General features: G+C 44.8%; 1 protein-coding gene across 6 annotated transcripts in view; it reads left to right on the top strand.

Moving 5' to 3' along the window:
* Nucleotides 1–6,397: 6,397 nt before the first annotated feature.
* LOC108794648 (mitogen-activated protein kinase 8) overlaps nucleotides 6,398–21,896 on the top strand; it is a 30,135-nt gene continuing 14,636 nt past the window's right edge. For 4 of the 6 annotated variants that reach the window (XM_018565721.1, XM_018565723.1, XM_018565726.1 and 1 more), the window contains exons 1-5: nucleotides 6,398–6,575; nucleotides 6,664–6,793; nucleotides 10,107–10,165; nucleotides 10,343–10,481; nucleotides 11,980–12,145. In XM_018565721.1, coding sequence (XP_018421223.1) covers nucleotides 6,454–6,575; nucleotides 6,664–6,793; nucleotides 10,107–10,165; nucleotides 10,343–10,481; nucleotides 11,980–12,145 — 616 coding nt within the window. In that variant the 5' untranslated portion in view covers nucleotides 6,398–6,453. Of the gene's footprint in view, nucleotides 6,576–6,663; nucleotides 6,794–10,106; nucleotides 10,166–10,342; nucleotides 10,482–11,979; nucleotides 12,146–16,063; nucleotides 16,136–21,896 lie in introns of all 6 variants that reach the window. The other 2 variants (XM_018565722.1, XM_018565724.1) reach the window with 1 other exon arrangement.

The raw sequence follows: 21,896 nt of genomic DNA on the forward strand, positions 1-21,896 counted from the left end.
CTTCTTGGAGCACCTTGGCAATTTTTTTTTTTTTTAAATCTAGGGCAGCTCTGCATAGCTTAGTTTGCATGGCTGCATAATCCATTCAAATGGATCTGTGTATAGGAAGACAACAATTTCCATTTACCACCCTTGCAGAGGGACCCAGTAAACTTGTCGTTCATTGTTTACTTCCTCCAGCCTCATTACTAAATGACTGTGTGTAGGGGCTGGGATATAAATAATGCAGAAGCCTGCATATTGCACCAGCAGGAAACGCGCAGCAACACTCAACATGAAGGATGCAATTATTTTGAATGGTGCCCATTGTGTCCCTTGTAGCTCAAAAAAAAGTTAATGAGCTATTTTTAGGCAGAATTGTGCATTTATGGCCCCATAGATTTCAATTGGAGGGCCTGAAAAACACATGAAACACATATGTCTCCTTCTCTGGGTGTCTCCCATCTCCTCCTAGTACCTAGGTTTGTATTGGCTACAACAACATTGCCCAAACCTGAAAATTACTAAAAAATGTGACTGGGGGCTTACTGATAGCAGTTTGTGAAGTGCTGTTACAATGCCCTCCAGCATCTAAAACAAAGATGCAAAATGTGCCATAAAATAAATTAAGCATACTCTGTTAAAGTGCAGGGGTGTGGAATTCCTCTCGCCCAACGCCTGGGACATGCAGTTTCGGGCACGGGGCGAGTATTTTTTTTTTAATGGACATATAGCCCTTCTCCGGACAAGCAGAGCTAAATGTACAGTGGGGAGACACCACTCATTTTTATACGAGTGATCTGATCAGATTGCTTGTACGAAACGAGCAGCGATCTTGTCCGCCTCCCCCCGCCGTGGTTTTTGGGGTCCCCCACTCCTCTGGGGCACCCGGGACCACGGCATATGAGCTCACCGTAGCGCAGACGTAGAACTTCGTCTGCTCTGTGTGATTACTGAGACCAGAGCGCTGTAATCTCACATCTGTTCCGTGTTGGAGGGCAGGTTTCATAAAGAGAACCTGTCACCTCCAAATTATCACATAGTGGCTTGTAAGCCCCTAAACGCGTAGGACATTGTGTGTGCGCTGAGTGCTGCCGCCATTCCACTGTGTGCCATAGTGTGGTAGCCAGGCAGCAGAACTCTCTTACCCTTTACTGCACATTGTGCGTGTAAGTTCACTTTCCCTAGTAATATGGGAAAATGGAATTACCCAATCAAACCTGGTCAAGTCTCTCATAAATCCCCCCCCCCTTCCCCCGGCTATACTTGCCTTTCGGCGAACAGTCCTTACCATCCGCCAGTACGGGTGTACTATCTGTAACCTGTACTCCTGTCCAGCGCAGTCCTGCCCTATGCATTTTGAATTTCACTCGCAAATTGTAAGCACTCATTGGTCAGCGTGGTCAGGTGACCGCGCTGACCAGTGAGAAGCACGATTTAGGATGGATGCACCTATATATCGGCCTATATCCGCATTATGCCAAAAGTGCCATTTTCTGGCCGATACAGTGGTGCATCCGTGTATTCTCTCCTCCCCGCTGGGCGCTGCTCTGTGTCCCAGCGGGGAGGAGAGAAAATGTGACAGCTGGCTGAGCGCTGTGAGCAGCCAGCGTCTCTCCTCCCACACCGCTCAGCCTCCTGTCACAGATGGTTAGAGCGGTGTGTGGGCGGAGACAGCTTGCAGCGCAGTCACAGGATGCTGGGCTCTCCTGCAACGCTCGCTCAGCCTCCTGTGACAGCTGTCAGGATGGAGAGCGGGTACAAGCAGTCGCTGATCGCTGAGTGTAAATAATTGAGGACAGAGCATGTTTACTATATCCTCATTTATGAATGAATGGGAAGTGATCTACATCACCTCCTGTTCATTCATGATTGTGGTTATATATGAATGAACAGGAACACACAGTATAGAGAATTCCTGTTCATTTATAACGGGGGCTGCAGAAAAAGAGATTGAGGACTCTTGTGTCCTCAATCTCTTTTTCTATTTTAAAAGGGACATATCTGTTTAGGACCCTAATATTTCCCTGAAGCCCCTAAAAGTAAAAAATATTTATATGAAAAATGAATAAATAAAAATAAATATAAAAAAATGAAAACGTTTATAAAAAATAAAATATTAAAAAAAATAGAAAAAGTTAAAACAAACAATTTAGGTTTCGGCCTGACATTTTTTTATTTCGGTTTCGGTTTTGAAATGTGCATTTCGGTGCACCTCTTCTATTTAGTACAGTCAAATACGGTTTTGATTAGGGATGCACTGATACAGTCAGAGAAAGATTTCCTGTGACCGGCAGCGCCGTAGGGGGAACATGGAGCCAGCTTCCCGTGCAATCAGGAAGTGGGGCGGCGAGTAATGAACCGCCTCCCGGCTTCCTGATTGGCCGGGAAGCTGGCTTGATGCTGATTGGCTGGGAAGCAGGTTTCACAGCCAATCACAATCAGCCAGCCAAACAACATGGAGTAGGCTTCCCTGGCAATCGGGAAGCCAAGAGGCATGTTTATTACCCGCTGCCCTGCTTCCTGATTGCTCGCAAAGCCTGCTCCATGCCAACGGAAGCACCAGTATCAGTACTCGGTATCGCCGAAAACCCAACGCAAAATATCGGTACTCGATACCAAAAAAACGGTATTGGTGCATCTCTAGTTTTGATTAAAACTCTTTTTTTGTAGTTGGAAAAATAGATTGACATGAGGGACAAGTAGATTCGGCCCCGCTTTAGCCCTTGATAATTTAGTTTTTGTTTTTTTTTAAATTCCACACCCCTGAAGTGGCATTAAACTCGGTAGTTACATGTTAAAAAATGCATTTAAATACACTAACTAGGGATGTCCCAATACCGATACAAGCATCGATTCAGGGCATTTTGACAAGTACTTGTCAAAATGCCCCGATACATAGCGCCGAAGCTTGCGCTTTTTTTTTTTTCTTTACTGACCTTGCCGAGCATCGCGTCACTGCTGCTCCGGTGGGCGGCGCTCCCATGTGGGGTCCTAATTTAGGTGGCTTGCAACTGCCCAGAGGACCCCACTCGGAGCGCCACCCATTGGAACAGCAGTGACGCGACGCTCCTCTTCAGCTCAGCGGCGCCGACGTCCTCACGTGTGAGGAAAATCGTGCGGCACCGCGATCGATCGTCACATTCAGTAAGCCATAACTGTTTTCATTGCAGGACAATCATAGCACATCTCCATGTTCTAGCAATACTGTACATCTCCTTGTTCTAGCACATCAGGACGCTCACTGATGTGCAGGTTAAATGATCCATAGTACATAACATGTACTATGGATCATTTAACCTATTCATGTTATCAGGTCAGAATTGTAAGTCTATTGCTGCAGTGTATGCTATATGTAGTACATGTACAGTACATATTCCCAATACTCTGCAGCAACATATTTACAATTCTGCCCTGCTAACATGAATGGGTTAAATCATGATCCATAGTACAGAATATGTACATAATATGTAGTTGTACTACGGATCATTTAACCTATTCATGTTAGCAGGTCAGAATTGTAAATCTATTGCTGCAGTGTATTCTATATGTAGTACATGTACAGTACATATTCCCAATACATTGCAGCAATAGCTTTACAATTCTGCCCTGCTAACATGAATAGGATAAATGATCCGTAGTACAACTACATGTTATGTACTATGGATCATGATTTAACCTATTCATGTTAGCAGGGCAGAATTGTAAATCTATTGCTGTAGTGTACTGGACGTGTGTGCTGCATATGTACTATGGATCATGATTTAACCTATTCATGTTTGCAGGGCAGAATTGTGAGCGCCTCCCACAAGCTGAGCACTGAGATGTGATGCAGCGATCCTGCCCAGCGCCTACTACAAGAGGCACCGCGTGAGGCAACAGGGATTGGAGTGAAACTGCGTGAGGGAAGCTGGGACGGGGCTGGCTGTAAATCTATTGCTATAGTGTACTGGACGTGTGTAATGTATATGTAGTACATATATACAGCACACACCTCCACTACACTGCAGCAATAGATTTACAATTCTTCCCTGCTAACATGAATAGGTTAAATCATGACCCATAGTACTTAACATGTAGTTGTACTATGGATCATTTAAAGTCACCTGTCCCTTTAAGAAAAAGTATCGGTAATTGGTATCGGCAAGTTCATGAGGGGAAGTACTTGGTCTTGAAAAAGTGGTATCGGGACATCCCTAACACTAACACTCTGAATTGATGCTGACACCGTTCCTTCCTTCTGGAGGGTGGCTACTTTTGTTCCCCATGGTCCCTGTGTGTGTTGAAATGTAGTCACCGCTCCAAACGTAGTCCATCACAGGAGTGAGCCCAGTGTCAGAAAGCTCTGTCTCGGTCACAGGACATGGGTCCTCCAACATGATAGTGACCCAATACACACAGATTCCAACGCCAGGAAAACTATTAAATATCCAGATACAATACACAGAAACATTGGGCCAATTTGTTGGTATTCTTACAGCTCATTGAACAATGCTTCATTCCTCCTGAAAGTGATGAAATTAAAAGTAGTCGTCGTCTCTTCTTGTACAACTTTGTTTTGTCATAGAGTAAGGCAGAGAAATTATGAAAAGAGATAAAATATTGCTTGTTCTACAAAGGTATTTGAAAATGGTTTGGACAGATTTGTTGGTACCCTAAAACAATGATAACAATTTGGATAATAGCAATATTTCACACTATTTTATGTAATTATCACACATGTCTTGTAGGCAGTTAGTCACATGGCGTATACATGGAGAAAAGTCATGCTGTTGGTGTGATTTGTGTCCACCACAATGGTACTGGACCAGAGAAAGCAAAGAAGAGAGTTGTCTGAGGGGATCGGAAAGAAAATTGTAGATTATGATGTCAAATATAAAGGCAATCTCCAAGCAGCTTGATGTTCCTGTACTATAATTCCAAATATTAAGAAGTTTAATGTCCATGGGGAGTGTTGCCAACCACCTTGGATGTGGCCACATGAGACAATTTCTCCCCAGATTGAACAGAATGGTAGCCAAAGAGCCAATGAGAACTTTCAAAGCTGTACTTGAATGCCAGAATACCTCAGTGACCACTGCTTTGTTAACGACAACGGGCTCAGAGGAAAAATAGGAGGACTCTACTGTTGAAAGAAAAACATAAAAAAGCCAAACTGTGATTTGATAAAATGCATATTGACGAGCCACACTACTTCTGGGAAAATGTCCAATGGACAGATGAGACAAAGCTGGAGCTTTTTGGCAAGTTGAAGCATTCAAAGAAAATAACACCATATCTCCTGTGACACACAAATAAGGCTCAGTGATGTTTGGGTGCTGCATCTGGTGCTCCGAATCTGTGATGGGCACAATGACATCTCAAAGACTATCGAGGAATTCTAGAGTGAAAAATACTAGGGATGCACCGATAAAGTTTTTTTGCTATCTAGAACCAATATTTTTTTTTTTGGTACTTGCCAATACAGATAACGCAAGTCCCATTAAGGAAGCCTGGCGGCGTGTAATGACTCGCCACCCGGCTTCCCGATTAGCAGGAAAGCCGTCTCCATGCTTCTCGTCACTAGGTGACGAGAAAATATGGAGCCGGCTTTCTGGGCAATCAGGAGACGGGCGCCGTGTAATGACACTGCACCCGGCTTCCTCATTGGCCGGGAAGCCGGCTCCATGCTCCCTCATCATGAGGTGACAAGGGAGCATGACGCTGGCTTCCCGGCCAATTGGAAAGCCTTGTGCGGCATAATTACACGACGCCCAGCTTCTTGATTGTCCAGGTGCCCGGCTTCCTGATACCGGAAGTATCGGGCTAGGCATCGGAGCATTTGGCAAGTACATGTACTCGCCCAAATACTCGGCATCTATACCGATACTAGGATCGGTGCATCCCTAAAAAATAATGCCCAGTGCCCGAAAGCTCTGCCTCGGTTACAGAACGTTGGTCCTCCAACATAATAGTGACCCAAAACCCGCAGATAAAAGCAGTCGGGAACAAAACATTGTACTGTTCTGAAATGTCTTTCTATGAGCTCTGAGCTGAATCCTATCAAGCATAGCCTGTGCATAGAGTAAAGCTGTGGGAGTTGCCCATCAGGCTCCACTCACTACAGGAGAGGCCAGATAGAAGACCAGTCAGCCTGTACAATATGAAAGAGTAGCATTGACCGGTCTTTATTACGGGAAGCTCCCGCACAGAGTTGTATGCTTGATTACTGCCAAGATCTGGAGGAAATATACAAAGCTCACCAAGATTCAAGGAGGATACACAGGACACGTGACACTTAGACAATATCTGTTTATCCTGAAGCTTGGCTTTATTGTAGTGTATGGCAGCTTGTCTCAGAAGCTTTTCATGTAATTTTAGGCCAGCATTTCCAGTGTAGTATTTTCCCTTGCCCTCACCTGTTACCCTTCTGCAGATTTCAGCTAAAAGCATTGGAGTTTGGATGAAGCCGCTGGGGAAGACGCTCGTGCAACCATGAGCCGAGGGAAACGTGACAACAATTTCTCTGTCTTTGAAATTGGAGATTCCACTTTCAATGTTCTGAAGCGCTACCAAAACCTGAAGCCTATTGGATCAGGAGCCCAAGGAATAGTATGGTAAGAAAGTTCATCGCACCCCCCCCCCATTCATTTTTTTCTATATCTATTAACATTAAGGTTTACGTGCTATGTTTGTTTTCCTCAGCGCTGCATACGACGGTGCTCTAGAGAGACATGTTGCTATCAAAAAGCTGAGTCGGCCCTTCCAGAATCAAACCCACGCCAAGAGGGCATACCGGGAGCTTGTGCTCATGAAATGTGTCAATCACAAGAATGTAAGTTCTGCAGAAACAATCCCCTTGGGGGGAATTATATGCGCTAGAAGGATTTTTTTTTGTAGATTCTTACTTTTTGGTTCAGAACAATGTTCATCTTACCATGTTCATTGGCAGCTGACTGGGGGATTGGAAGAATATGCCTTCTTATTGCCACCTGAGCAATCGCTGTCATAATAAGAAAATGATCTGAATCCTTTAAGCCATGAAGGCTTATAACTGTGGTTGAAATTTTAGGTTGTATGTGGAGCCTCAACAAAGTATTCATTATAAGTAATAATACAGAAGTTTGCCAAAAACTACGAAGCTGCTAGAGGAAATGGTCAGAGACTGCGGGCATGCTTCAGGTTTGGTTGGACACTGGAGACATGCTGCATGAGACGGTCCGAGAATGGTAACATGTTAAATGCCCATCGGTAGCAGTAAGTTCAGAATCCATTGCTGTAGGACACCTCAGAAGCCCCAGAACGTCAAATGCCAGCAGTTTACAAATATTTGATATGTAAATGAGGCATGTCCCAGCTCATCCCTTAGGATTGGGGATTTAACAGCATACCAACAGGTACTTTGCATTGCAAAAGAGTAGTGCGGAGGGTATGACAGCAGGTAGTATGTGCAGGCGAGGAGTGCAGGGAATATGTCAGTGGTCATCACGTGCGGGAGAGGAGTGCCAGAGAGTATGACGGTGGTGATTATGTGTAAGAGAGGAGTTCCTGGGGTTATTACAGCAGTCAATATGTGCAGGAGAGCAGTGGCAGAGAGTATGACAGTGGTCATTATGTGCCATTGAGGAGCATTGTAGGGTATGACGACCATCGTCATATACAGGAGAGGAGTGATGTAGGGTATGACAGAGGTCATTATGTGCAGGAGAGGAATACCTGAGGGTATGACCGTGTCATGTGCAGGAGAGGAATGCCAGAGGGTACGACGGGGATCATATGCAGGAGAGGAGTGCCCGAGGGTATGACACAGGTCATATGCAGGAGGGGAATGCCAGAGGGTACGACAGGGGTCATATGCAGGAGGGGAATGCCAAAGGGTAAGACGGGGGTCATATGCAGGAAGGGAATGCCAGAGGGTACGGCGGGGGTCATGTGCAGAAGGGTAATGCCAGAGTGTATGACGGGGGTCACGTGCAGGAGAGGAATGCCAAAGGGTACGACGGGGGTCATCTGCTGGAGGGGAATGCCAGAGGGTACGACGGGGGTCATATGCAGGAGTGGAATGGCAGAGGGTACAACGGGGGGTCACATGGAGAGAAATGCCAGAGGTTACGACAGGGATCATATGCAGGAGTGGAATGCCAGAGGGTACGACGGGGCAGGGGGTCACATGCGGGGGAGGAATGCCAGAGGGTACGCCGGGGTTCATATGCAGGAGAGGAATGCCAGAGGGTACGCCGGGGTTCATATGCAGGAGAGGAATGCCAGAGGGTACGCCGGGGTTCATATGCAGGAGAGGAATGCCAGAGGGTACGCCGGGGTTCATATGCAGGAGAGGAATGCCAGAGGGTACGCCGGGGTTCATATGCAGGAGAGGAATGCCAGAGGGTACGACGGGGGTCATATGCAGGAGGGGAATGCCAGAGGGTACGACGGGGCAGGGGGTCACATGCAGGGGAGGAATGCCAGAGGGTACGACGGGGGTCATATGCAGGAGGGGAATGCCACAGGGTACGATGTGGGTCATATGCAGGAAAGAAATGCCAAAGGGTACGACGGGGGTCACGTGCAGGAGAGGAATGCCAAAGGGTACGACGGGGGTCACGTGCAGGAGAGGAATGCCAAAGGGTACGACGGGGGTCACGTGCAGGAGAGGAATGCCAAAGGGTACGACGGGGGTCACGTGCAGGAGAGGAATGCCAAAGGGTACGACGGGGGTCACGTGCAGGAGAGGAATGCCAAAGGGTACGACGGGGGTCACGTGCAGGAGAGGAATGCCAAAGGGTACGACGGGGGTCACGTGCAGGAGAGGAATGCCAAAGGGTACGACGGGGGTCACGTGCAGGAGAGGAATGCCAAAGGGTACGACGGGGGTCACGTGCAGGAGAGGAATGCCAAAGGGTACGACGGGGGTCACGTGCAGGAGAGGAATGCCAAAGGGTACGACGGGGGTCACGTGCAGGAGAGGAATGCCAAAGGGTACGACGGGGGTCACGTGCAGGAGAGGAATGCCAAAGGGTACGACGGGGGTCACGTGCAGGAGAGGAATGCCAAAGGGTACGACGGGGGTCATATGCAGGAGGGGAATGCCACAGGGTACGATGTGGGTCATATGCAGGAAAGAAATGCCAAAGGGTACGACGGGGTTCATATGCAGGAGAGGAATGCCAAAGGGTACGACGGGGGTCATATGCAGGAGTGGAATGCCAGAGGGTACGACGGGGGGTCACATGGAGAGAAATGCCAGAGGTTACGACGGGGATCATATGCAGGAGTGGAATGCCAGAGGGTACGACGGGGGAGGGGGTCACATGCAAAGGAGGAATGCCAAAGGGTACGACGGGAGTCATATGCAGGAGGGGAATGCCACAGGGTACGACGTGGGTCATATGCAGGAAAGAAATGCCAAAGGGTATGACGGGGGTCATATGCAGGAGGGGAATTCCACAGGGTACGACGTGGGTCATATGCAGGAAAGAAATGCCAAAGGGTACGACGGGGGTCACGTGCAGGAGAGGAATGCCAAAGGGTACGACGGGGGTCATCTGCTGGAGGGGAATGCCAGAGGGTACGACGGGGGTCATATGCAGGAGGGGAATGCCAGAGGGTACGACGGGGGTCGTATGCAGCAGAGGAATGCCAGAGGATACGACGGCAGTAATTGTGTGCAATAAAGGAATGGGAACACTGATGATTAAAAGAATGTCACTCAGCATTTCTGGGCAAAACTCAGGAAGCGGTTGTATCTGAGAGGAGAGTCATGCTTTCCTACTACATTTATTTCTGTAGCCAGGTCTCCTCTAACAGAATAAGGAAATGTTTCAGCTTCTCTTTTTTTACACTTCGGGGGAAGTATTGAAACTAAAGCTAGCCAAACACTGGACAAATTCCGTGGAGTCCTGCTGATTCAGCCAAAATTTGACCAATGTGCGGCAGCCAATAAGCAGCAGTCACTGTTCAGGTATGCTGAAAACACTGCGTCCACCGCTGTCGGAGTACAGTAGACTGCAGGGCTGAACAAGAAAAAAAAAAAACACATCCAGTGCATGCCCAACTGAACCTGTCCTGTGAGCAGTTGAATAGGGCTGTGAATCGCCATGTGCTGCGAGTAGGTAGTTGAGGCTGATTGTTGCCTTTGTCTGTTTCAGATAATTGGGCTCCTAAACGTCTTTACACCGCAGAGGTCTCTGGAGGAATTCCAAGACTTGTAAGTATTCAGAAACAATTCTGTATTGAGACTATGGTAAAATCAAACCTTCAGTACAGGAAGTAACATATTCTCTGTGCATAACCTAGCACAACACTTCCAGGAGTTGACCAGCCTTGAATTTCACTGTAATCTAGTATTTTGCTTGCACACTGACACACTCTGTGTCTTTTCTAGGTACATCGTGATGGAGCTTATGGATGCCAATTTGTGTCAGGTGATACAGATGGAGCTGGATCATGAGCGCATGTCCTACTTGCTTTACCAGATGTTGTGTGGCATAAAGCACCTACATTCTGCAGGGATCATACATCGGGTGAGTCATACCAGGGTGCCAGGTAATAGGGTGTTTAGGCTTTAAGAATTAACTTTTGTCTTTTGTTCTGTTTAACCCCTTTGTGACGGGAGACGTACACTGTACGTCCCGTCACGAAGTGCCTATATGACTGGCCACGTACACTGTACGTGACGAGTTATATCAGGCTTTGTAATGCCGCTAAGCGCTGATTCTCAGCAGTTACCAGTCATTAATGAATGTCTCAGTATTGAGGCATTCATTAATTATATAGTTAAGCTTTTGTAAAAGCTTCTTTGTTTCATTAATGAAAAAATGAAGCCTTTACATGCAAATACGGGACCGCTAAATAGCGATTCCGTATTTGACAGCTGAAAATAGCAGAGGTAGCAGAGTGAGTCACCTCTCTGCTATTCGTTTTGACAGCTCCCATAGCCCATGTTTATGATACATTTCACCCACAGAGATACAATGTATCTCTGTGAGTGAAATATATCAGACTTCTGATCGTCTGGGCTGATCAAAGACCTTTTAGTGAGATCTGAATCTGACATGCTGTCAGGATCAGTCTCTAAGGTTATTATTAGCTGTTCCTAAGTTTGGAGCAGCCTAATATAGCCAAAAATTTTTAAAAAAACTTATTCTTTCAAGCAGTCATAGTGACTGCTTGATATAAACTGACAAAGTCTAAAAAAAATAAAGTGTAAAACAGAATTAGGAAAATAAAAATGATATATAAATATACTTTTTATACTATAATTATTATAACAAATTTCTAAAAAAATAATATCAAAACTTGTGAAAAAAAGTGTTTTCTTCTAGTTTTTTTCCTCCCATTTTTTTTTTTATATTTTATTCAAACTAAGTGAGGCGTTAAGTACACATGTTTGATATAATTATATAGCCCTATCTGTCCTCTAAAAAACAATATATAATATGAGTGGGTACATTTAGTAAGAACGTATATTACTGACGTGGAAGAATCGCACAGCAAAAATGTAAAGTGTGTCAGTCATTTATGAACAGAAACTGAAAACTAGCTCAGTCATGAAGGGGTTAAATATACTATTGGAAAAGTTTTGTTATACCTGTTCTGTAACTGTCCATCAGGCCAGAAATATTTGTGATCTAAGGACTACTTCACAGGAAGTTATCAGGATGGTCTCTGCTGATTCACAAGCTTGTAGCGCTTCAGTCAGCTATTAGCTATACACACTTCTTTCTGGATTGACAGCTGTGCCCGTTTCTTAAAACCTTTCACTGTAAGCTGCAGTGTCTGGGAGGGGGAGCACGTGAGACACCAATGAGGAAGGATTTGGCTTACTTAGAAGAGGTAAAGGATACATGTTTTTTTTTATTACAGGTTTTTTCATATTGAATTTGGGATCTGACACTGTCGCACAGCAGCTTTTAAATGTACCTAGTGGCTTCACATATAGACTGGGTTGAAACTTTCTCAGCATGACACCAATGATATGCCTGACATTTATTAGCTGTTTTTCTTTTCTGTGCTTTACAGGATTTAAAGCCAAGCAACATCGTAGTGAAGTCTGACTGCACCCTAAAAATTCTCGACTTTGGCCTGGCCCGGACAGCAGGAACAAGCTTCATGATGACCCCATACGTTGTCACCCGTTACTACAGAGCTCCGGAAGTTATCTTAGGCATGGGATACAAAGAAAACGGTTAGTGCTTCCATCCGTGTTCGCTCACATTTCGGAGCTCATTAGAAAGCAGGTTGTTTGCAGTGGAGACCTCTGTAACATCTATAGTTGCATATTCAATTTGGTTTTAGACCATTGTACAAGCTAATCAAGGTTCATACCGTGCAGTATGATAGTTGATTAGCCTATTTAATATATGGTAATCTTTTTAAAGGAGAGCTGCAGTCTATGGGTTTGAGTAATGGACATTGAGTCAGTTATGTGCCACTGGTTATCTGCTTTAAAGTAGAATTCAACCCAATATGGTAGAATTATGCTTTAAAACCCAACTCCAGGGTCTGAGCTCCTTTCCACCAGAGGTGCCCCCCCCCCTTTCCTCTTGGACGCCCCTTCTCAAAACTTTTTTTTTTTGTATGTCTCCTGGCTGGTCATGTGATATGCAGGGTCCTCGTCCTCTTTGGTCTTCTGCCTGCCATGGGTGGCCTTGCCTTATGCAAAGAGCAGCACCGGTGTGGTATCATCTGTGCCTCTCTCTATATCAATACACTATGATTCCTTGCCAGGGTTGCTTCTCACCCAGAGTAGAACATATCATTTAAAAGAGGCAAATTGGGTTACATTAAATGGCTTAGGCCAACCAGAAATGTAAGATTTGCATAGCTTAACTGCTGGAGCACAGAATAAGATATATGACCATACTGGAGTAAACTCGTGCCCTCCTCTCAGATTTTCCTCATGTATGGAAGCGATTGGAATAAGAAATTGGTTTATTGTCCTTAGTAACCCAACATTGTCAAGTACTAGAGGAAGAAAAAGGTGGGGTGGGATCTGATTAGATTATCTAAAGACAAGAAAGGGTAGATCTTAGATGCACCATAACCAGAAACCGGAGACCTTTTTAGATGTGCCAGAGACCAGAAAGGGGAGACCTTTTTAGATGCGCCAGAGACCAGAAAGGGGAGACCTTTTTAGATGCGCCAGAGACCAGAAAGCGGCCCTCATCTTCTGTTCTGCGGGTAACTCTAACGGGTTGGCTTTTTTAAAGGGGAGACCTTTTTAGATGCGCCAGAGACCAGAAAGGGGAGACCTTTTTAGATGCGCCAGAGACCAGAAAGGGGGAAACCTTCTTAGGTGCGCCAGAGACCAGAAAGGGGAGACCTTTTTAGATGCGCCAGAGACCAGAAAGGGGAGACCTTTTTAGGTGCGCCAGAGACCAGAAAGAGGAGACCTTTTTAGGTGCGCCAGAGACCAGAAAGGGGGAGACCTTTTTAGATGCGCCAGAGACCAGAAAGGGGAGACCTTTTTAGATGCGCCAGAGACCAGAAAGGGGAGACCTTTTTAGATGCGCCAGAGACCAGAAAGGGGAGACCTTTTTAGATGCGCCAGAGACCAGACTACTCCCCTCACCTCCTGTTCTGGGGGTAACTCTAGCAGTTTGGATTTGCCATCACTTTTTTGTCTGGTCACCAGGAGCAGGGTTGAACCGTGCTAGGAAGCAATAAAACCTGACAGGGGTTCTAGCTCTTCCATTGTCCAGCCAAAACTACAAAAAAAAGTGTTTTGGCTATACATACACTTTAACAAAGTTCTGAAATGGCATAAGTGTCTGCTGTGTGGCTTGACAAAGCTGTATTTCTGTCCCTCAAAGAACCTCAAAGGCCACCCAAAGCCCCTATTTCAGTTTGAGGTGGACATTGGTGGTCTGAATTGGCCACAGGGCTTCTATCAGGTATGCAGGTGGAGAGTTTACAGCGCTAGGCTCTCAGGATCTGCACATTCGGTGTAATTGGGACCTTATTGTTGGTTCAGGATCCTCTTTTATTTTTCATTGTAGAGGGAGTTAAGTACCCAAATATTATAAAATGGGATTTAGCCCATCAATGTCCAAGGCACCAGCCTTTTCATGCAGCACGAGACTGATTACTCTGTTAACTCTTTAGCTGCCAGAGATAATGGCAGCACTTCACTGGCATCGCATCAAGGTTAACTCCAGGCAAGCCGCTAAATTCACACTGCAAATGTATATTTGAACTGTTTTAATTGTCAAATGATCTGTAATTGTGTTAAATGTTTCCTTGCTCCATAGCCTAGCATGTTTCAGCTTTGCAGTTTTCTGTGTCACATCTCGGCCTTTAGTCTGTTGCATCATTGAACTACTGATTCATTGGCCAGCAAATGGGCAACTGAAACAGCGAGAGCTGTAATGCCAAATGTGCAAATAGTGGGCTACTGCTCCTGGCAATGCAGTGTGAGGTGTGACAATCCGGTATCTGAACCAAGTTCGGAAAGTAAATTTATTATATAGTTCACAATTCTGTGGCTACACTCACTCGTGGAGGCAGCCACAGTATCCACTGTTAGTCACATTTGACAAACCCCCCTACTATATGTTTGTGTTCCCATTCAAACAGCGTACCTAAAAATAATTAAGAAGATAATTATTTGAAAGAATTTCTTTTAATTTTTTTTAAATAATTTAATTGTAATAAAAAAATATTTCTTGTTGAAAATATTCTTGGCCTGAAATGATAAAACTAGTAAAGAAACCACATCTAAGGACTGGTAAGCTGCAGTGTATTACATTTTTATTCTTGGGTTTAGTTATCCCTAAATGCAGATCTCCCAGTTAAAAAAAAAAAAAAGTTTACCATCACACAAAATTGTCATGGAAAAGTTATTTACAAATTATTATTTTTTTACATTTAGTATAAATGTTTAAAGTATTATCCCAAAATCTGTTTAGTATGTTTGGCACCATGACTCCCTGTATACAGTTTTCTTAAGCAAATCATTTTTTATCTGTCGCAAAGTTTCTTGCCTGGAGAGCCTGCCAGTGACAAAACTTCCAGACAACACTAAGCCACTTCCTCTCAATTAGCAGCAGTGTTGTCATTCTTTGTGCATGCTTCTTTAGTTTGCCAATCGGGTCTGCAACAGGCTTCATGTATTATGAAATTTATGGAGGGAAAAATTCCCGTTAACCGCTTGCCGGCCAGGAGCTCTCTAGGTCTAAACGGGCGCGCTTGAGCGGCAAATGCTGATATTTAAAAACAGGCAGCGATGCCCGTTAATATACAAGCGATCCGCCGGCTATAGAGCCGGCGGAACGCTTGTATGAATTCCCGGGATGTGTGCCTCCCACTGTCACACTGGTCCCGGGCTCCGCTGTGCCCGGTGCGAGCCCGGAGCTTTTACAGCTTATCAGTTGAAAGCGTCACCTATGGTCAATTTTGGGTATGGTAGTTTTTTGCGATTTCGCGTCTGCGTCCAATTTTAAAGCATGACATGTTTGGCGACTATTTACCGGACGTGACCCCGTCTTTTATATTTAACCAAAAATATGGGTAATAAACATTGTTTCCTAATATAATGAAAAAAAAAACTTTTTTTTTTCAATAATTTTTCCTTTTAATATAGTAAAAAATAAAAACCCCACTGGTGATTAAATACCACCAAAAGAAAGCTCTATGTATCCCTCAAAAATGGTATAAAATTAATTTCAGTACAGCATTGCATGACAGAATAAATGTCAGTCAAAGTACGGCAGCGCTGAATACTGAAAAATGGCCTGGCCAGGAAGGGGGTCTAAACACCTGGTCTTGAAGTGGTTAAAGGAGAAATATGGGATGAGTGTATTTCACCTTTAAAGAGAATGTTTCCCTCTATAAATTAACTTTGCCTGCCCAATTCTTTACAGCATTATGTTTCCTACTGAAAGACAGGTGCACTTTAATGATCACCTAACCACTCTGCACTGCCCTGGGCTCCTCTTGTCTTTTTTTCATGCTGACCTCTCACCTTTTCCAGGTTCTACCTGCACTTGGCTGTTCACTCGTATTCACTGACACCTCTCTCTCTCTCGCTTCTGCTTTTTTTTTTTTCTCTCCTTCCATCCTTTTTTTTCCCCCTCCCCTCCACCTTGTGCTGTCACACTGATAGTGGACTTGTGGTCCGTGGGGTGCATAATGGGAGAAATGATATGTCACAAGATCCTGTTCCCTGGAAGGGACTGTATCCTTGCACTCTTAAATATAAAATGTTTTTAACGGCATGGAGAGCAAGTGAATCTTTTTGCTGTGTCTGAGAAGTTCAATCCAATCTGCAAGCAGCAATATGTACTGCTCATCTCACTGGGTTTCATTCTTTAAGGTGCACACAAGGAGTATTTTAAAGCAGCTAGCAACACATAGGGGCCTAGTTATAAAGCAGTTTATGTCCTGGAGGTGAATCTGTCACCGTCATAATTTTTAAAATGCATGCACCAGGAAGATTCACCTCCTCTGAATGATTGGGGAAGGTCACATTCGCTGCTTTGTGAATAAAATATGTACCTAAGTAACATGGGCACTTATAAACCTAAATGATATTAAAGGAGAACTATGGGGTCAGGGCTTTTCCCCATAGTTCTCCTTAGGGTAACGGAAGGACACAAACTACCGTCCTCCCGTTACCCTAAGCTCAGTATACCGCGAGCTACAGCTCGCGGTATACTGAGACGCCGGAGCGGATCCTGACATCGATGTCGAGATCCGCCCAGCTGCGTGCGTGACAGCTGCCTCTGCCTATCTAGAGGCAGAGCCAGCTGTACCCGCACCCTCCCCCGGAGCGGGGAGGGGGGAATCCAGCCCCTCCCCTGTCACGGCAGAGAGCCGTGACAGGATCGAGAGGTGAGCGAACCCCGGTATGTGTTCGCTCACCTCCCGATCTACGGAGCCGACCTGTGACAGTCTCATTGTCACAGGTCGGCTAGAACTGTGAGGTGAGTGAAAAGCACTCACCTCATAGTTCTCCTTTTAAAGAATCATTAGTCCTCCATAATAAGTTGGTTTATGAAGAAGTATTTACCAGTTTGTTAAAAAATGACACCTTCCCTATTCAGAGCAAAGTGACCATGTCTGTGTAACTTGCCTGCGCTCCCAAGAAGATGAGTATCAGTGGGTCGGAGGAACCTTTTTACACAAAGTGACACTCCATCTTTAAAGCCTTGTGTACGGGGGCGGTAAAGACAGGCTTTTGCCGCCCACCTAAAACATAATATGGCAGAGCGCTCAGTTATGTACGCACGCTGCTGCAACTTTTATACAGTGTGTTGCATTTCGCAGGCTTGTCAAATCAATGGGACCGTGCTGCAACCATAAGCCAACCACTTGCCAATGCAAAATCCCCATTGGGTTAAAAAACAAAAAAAAGCAATTCAGGGGGCAGCAGTATTACCTCTTGGCCGCTTTTAAACCGGCTGTCAACTGCCCTTTGAGGGCACCATATGTATAAGCAAGGCCTACAAATTCTAGATCTAGCCAAACATGAACACCGGAGAAGCAATATCTGTTAACATACAATTGACTACCTGTCCAGTAACTCAATAGAATAATACTGGCAGGTAGTCCTGTGATGTGACAGCTAACGGAGAAAAGGCTGCAGAGGGGGAAAAAATCCTATACAATGCATCATTCTGGATATGGTTCATTTTGTATACGTATTTATGAATGTTATTAGTAGATAGTATACATCAGACTTTATATTTTTCATTGTGTAAATGTTCACTCCATGTAGCAGCAAGCCTTTTCTCTAATATATATACACACACAGGTTATAGAGTATGGTGACAGGATTCTTATATGCTTGTTGTGTTCATACAATTCCAAAAAAAGAGTTAAAGGGTGTTCTTAAAATGTGTCTTTTGCTGCTGCATTAAAGTGGACCTGAACTCCCAAACTGAAGATTTTCTATGGTATAGATAACCTCTAACAATTTTAATTGTGCCCAAGTAGTACCCTTCATTTTGTCTGGAATCCATGCTGAAAAATAGCAATGCACTTCCTGGGTGTGTGAGGATGTCCAGGCACTCCTGTACCTACAGCCTCACAGCATATGTATATTTACAGTGTGAGATCTCAGGCATCGCTGCCTCTGAATTCTAGTCTTGGCATTTGGTGATGTCACTGTTGTGCTTCTCACTGTTCTCCTTGCTGGAGGCTCTGACAGAATGAAGCAAAGCCCTGCGTCTACCAAAATGGCCGCCTCCGCATGGAGACACAGTGGAGGAGTACAAGGCTTGGTTAGTCAGTACTGGGGAATAGGTCAGCTGCAGGGAGACCACAGGCCATACTGGTGACTACTCCTCCTTTTGTCCTTTGCTTGCCTTTTCTTGGACACCGCTTCCAGAGTTCAGTTCCTTTTTGGGTGACTTAAATTAAAAATGTGATTATATCTTAGAGTAAAACTCCAACCAAAGACATTTTTTTAAATCTTTAGTTCAATTGGTAAAGGTTTTATTTATTTTGTGTCACCACTTAGGCCTCATTCACACACAACGCAAGCAAAATTGTATATTGCGTATATACGCATCTATGCGCGTATATGCATGCACTATATGCAATCCCAGAATGCATCACTCGTAATGGAATTTTAATGTGCTGTACGCATGTATGCGCGTATATGCGCGCAAACACGCGTATGTGCGCGTAAATACACAGAGATACGCTGCCCAGACGCATCTCTGTTCCATTCTGTTTTTGCGCATATATACGCTGCGCAAATATACGGCTCCATACGCGGCTGTGTGTATGGAGCCATTTATTTGCATATGTTGCATATAGTACAATACGTACGTACGCGCATATACGCGCGGCAGTGTGAATGAGGCCTAAAGCTGGATATATACTGGACTTTTTTGGGTCATACAGTCCAACGGGCTAAACAAGGGAACCCTTTATTCCCTCATCCCCGCTAACAATGGGAATTCCACTCTGGTGAGGACTTATCTCTCTAAGGGACACACTGCAATGAGCCACTGATACAGGGCCTAACCTTTTCTGTCCTAAACAAGGAAAACCTTTTTGGCTGGAGTTCTACCATACCTTTGGAAGAGTTTGCCCTGCTTTCTTCTGTCTTGAACTATTTTGTATCTGATGTGGGCTGTCTTTGGATTTGCACTGGGTGAGCTGTATCATTTGTACATGTACTTACTCGACAACTGAAGGGTATAGACCTGCTGAAGGAGCCAATATATTTGGCAAAAATGAATTCATAATTTTTAGAGGACACCTAACTGGATTAAAGCATGTTTAATGTCTACCTGGAATTCTGCTTTAGGCCCCATTCACACTGAGCAATTCGCAAAATTGCTCATTTTGCACGATATCGCGCGAATGCTTGCATTGAGCAAGCTAGAATCGTGGCAAAATCCGCTCCAAAAAGGGTCCTGCTGTAGCGACGCACGACCCGCGACAGCGACGGACAGAGCCCCATTGCCATGCATTGGAGAGCGATTATCGCGCGGTAAATAGCCGCGATATCGCGGGAATTACCGCGCGATAAATCGCTCAGTGGGAATGGGGCCTTAAAGTACATCCATGGCCTACCATTAAAAAGAAATGTCCTGAATCAGTTAGCTGTAAGTGCATCTGCGTTTACAGTTTTTTCCCTTTTGACTCTCCGCAAAGTCTTAAAAATGTTGATCTTGCTAGTAAAGTCCCCCTCGTGCAGCTTCCTGTGATGGAGTGGCAATGCTGCTACACTTCTCCTGAATCCAGAGCAGCGTTATCACCTTCATGTAGTATGTGTCTGCTTCTACTTTACTGGGATGAAAAGCTTTTGTATCATGTATGTGGATTGGGGATGGGTTTAGATTGACATACAGAAGCCTTTAGATGTACTTTGACCCTACCAGCAGGAGATGGATAGATAGAATCTAACAATGTTTAATACAACATAAAGCATTACAAAAACGTACAGCTAACCGTAGAAACCATCTCGTAACCATTTTTTACTCTAAACCAGGGGTACTCTGCTGTGGTGAAACTACAAATCCCATGATGCATCCCTCTCCGGGAGTCATGTCTGTGAGAATCTTTCAATGTCTCATGAGATTTGTAGTTCCACCACAGCCGGAGGGCCAGAGTTTGGCCACCCCTGCTCTAAACCAATGAATGGCTGGGTTAGTGCAGTTTTTAGTTACAATCTATTTGGTTGGCGATCTTCCTTTTTTGAATTAATCCATACGGTTGCATTTCTACGCACTTGTGTGCAGTCAATGCTAGGTTAGCCATTTTAGAGCTCATTTCGACAGGCGTTGTTTTCACAGGTCAGCAAAAACCTGTTAAATTTAGGTGACAAGTACATATGGCAGTTCAGAGGCTGTTTTTTTTTTTTTTGCATGCAGTGTGTCCCATTTAATGTGGGTTTGTATTGCTGGCAAGGCAGGTCAAATGCAGCTTCTTTTGCTAACAGCTGCATTTTTCATTCACACATAACTTTGTGCGTTAGAATGTGCAGAACGCAGTGTTTTACTAGAACACTCATCCACATGGACCCTTAGGTTTGTTTGGGCTCAGTACTGGGTTATGAATTGATCTATGCCTGATGCTTGCCATGACTAAGTTGATCTGACAAGGTAGCCTAATGATATTTGCACATGCGGGCTCATCAGAATCGGTAATAGAAGAGACGGCTCTTCTTTCTTTAGGGCACTGGACAGGAGATTATTCTCACCATATGCAGTTTTCTTAAACAAATACTTTTTTGTGACTCTGTTGCAAAGTTTCTTAGCCAGAGATCACAATTCCCAGCGGCTGACAACGGTAAGCCACTGACTAGCAAATAGTACCATCATTGTCAGCCTGCTGTGCACACGCCTTCAGTTGACTGTTGAACTGCTACCTGGCAGATCTCATCAGCCCAACAAACAACTAGAGCGCTAGATCACACCATCCCCAGTGCGTTCCGGCACGATTTGGTGCTGAAATGCACTGGATTGCATCCCGGCCGGTTCATTGTGTTCTTGGGAGGGGGGCATGGCAGTGCATTGGAGTCGATGGCGCGGCAAACCCCCCCCCCCCTCCTGGCCTCACTGTGTGAGGTCAGATAAAATTGTATTTTTTGTCTCTGATCGGACCAGAACGCAGGCATTAATGTGCCACGCGTTTCACTGTGGGCGATCGCACTGTGGCCGGGAGGCGAGGCTGTGGTGCCATTTACTTGAATGCACGGCCACGCTCCCTCACTCCCCAGAACACAGTGAGCCAGGCGGGATGGGATCCAGTGCATTTTGGCACCCAATGAGGCCGGATCTCCACGTAAAAAACTTTGCATTAGATTCACAAAAACATTGCTTAAGAAAACTGTATACAGTGAGGCATGATGCCAAACATACTAAAAAAAGATTTTGGGTTCACATACACTTTAGTCAAATATGATGTGAGATGCAGTATGATGCTATGCAAAATTGCAGCAGCAAGTTACATTGCAGTGTCACAATTAGATTTTTTTTTTACCAGATATTATGTAGATGGAAGTAATGTTTACAGTCATAAAATGATTGTTGGAAAGTCACTGGTATTTTTGATACAGAATACATAGTCAATGCTTTAGGCTGGTGACACTTTTCAATAGCAGGATCCCCATAGTATAACTCTGCTTGACCCCATGGGCATTGCTCCATGGCTGTAATGCTTAGATTCCCATTGATGGAAGAAGATTTTCTTTGTCCGACCAGTGATGAACAAACACTATAGGGGAAAATAAGTGGATTGTTAGCCATGTTGTGCAAATTGTGCCCAGAAAGTGTTCACATGTTCTTAACAAGCAGTAGATTAAAAAAAAATGGAGAGGAGCTGGGATTTTAATCCATCTGTTGTGAACTTTAAAACAGAATAGTACCGTTTTGTGGACTTGATCTTCCAGACAAGCTGACACAGAATGGACAGGGTGCATGTAACATGATCCAGCTCACTCCAGACTGCCTGCTGCTTGATTCATTTCTCTTCATGGA

The sequence above is a fragment of the Nanorana parkeri genome, unplaced genomic scaffold (assembly GCF_000935625.1).
Source record: "Nanorana parkeri isolate BGI_ZX_2015 unplaced genomic scaffold, ASM93562v1 scaffold880, whole genome shotgun sequence".
NCBI lineage: Eukaryota > Metazoa > Chordata > Amphibia > Anura > Dicroglossidae > Nanorana > Nanorana parkeri.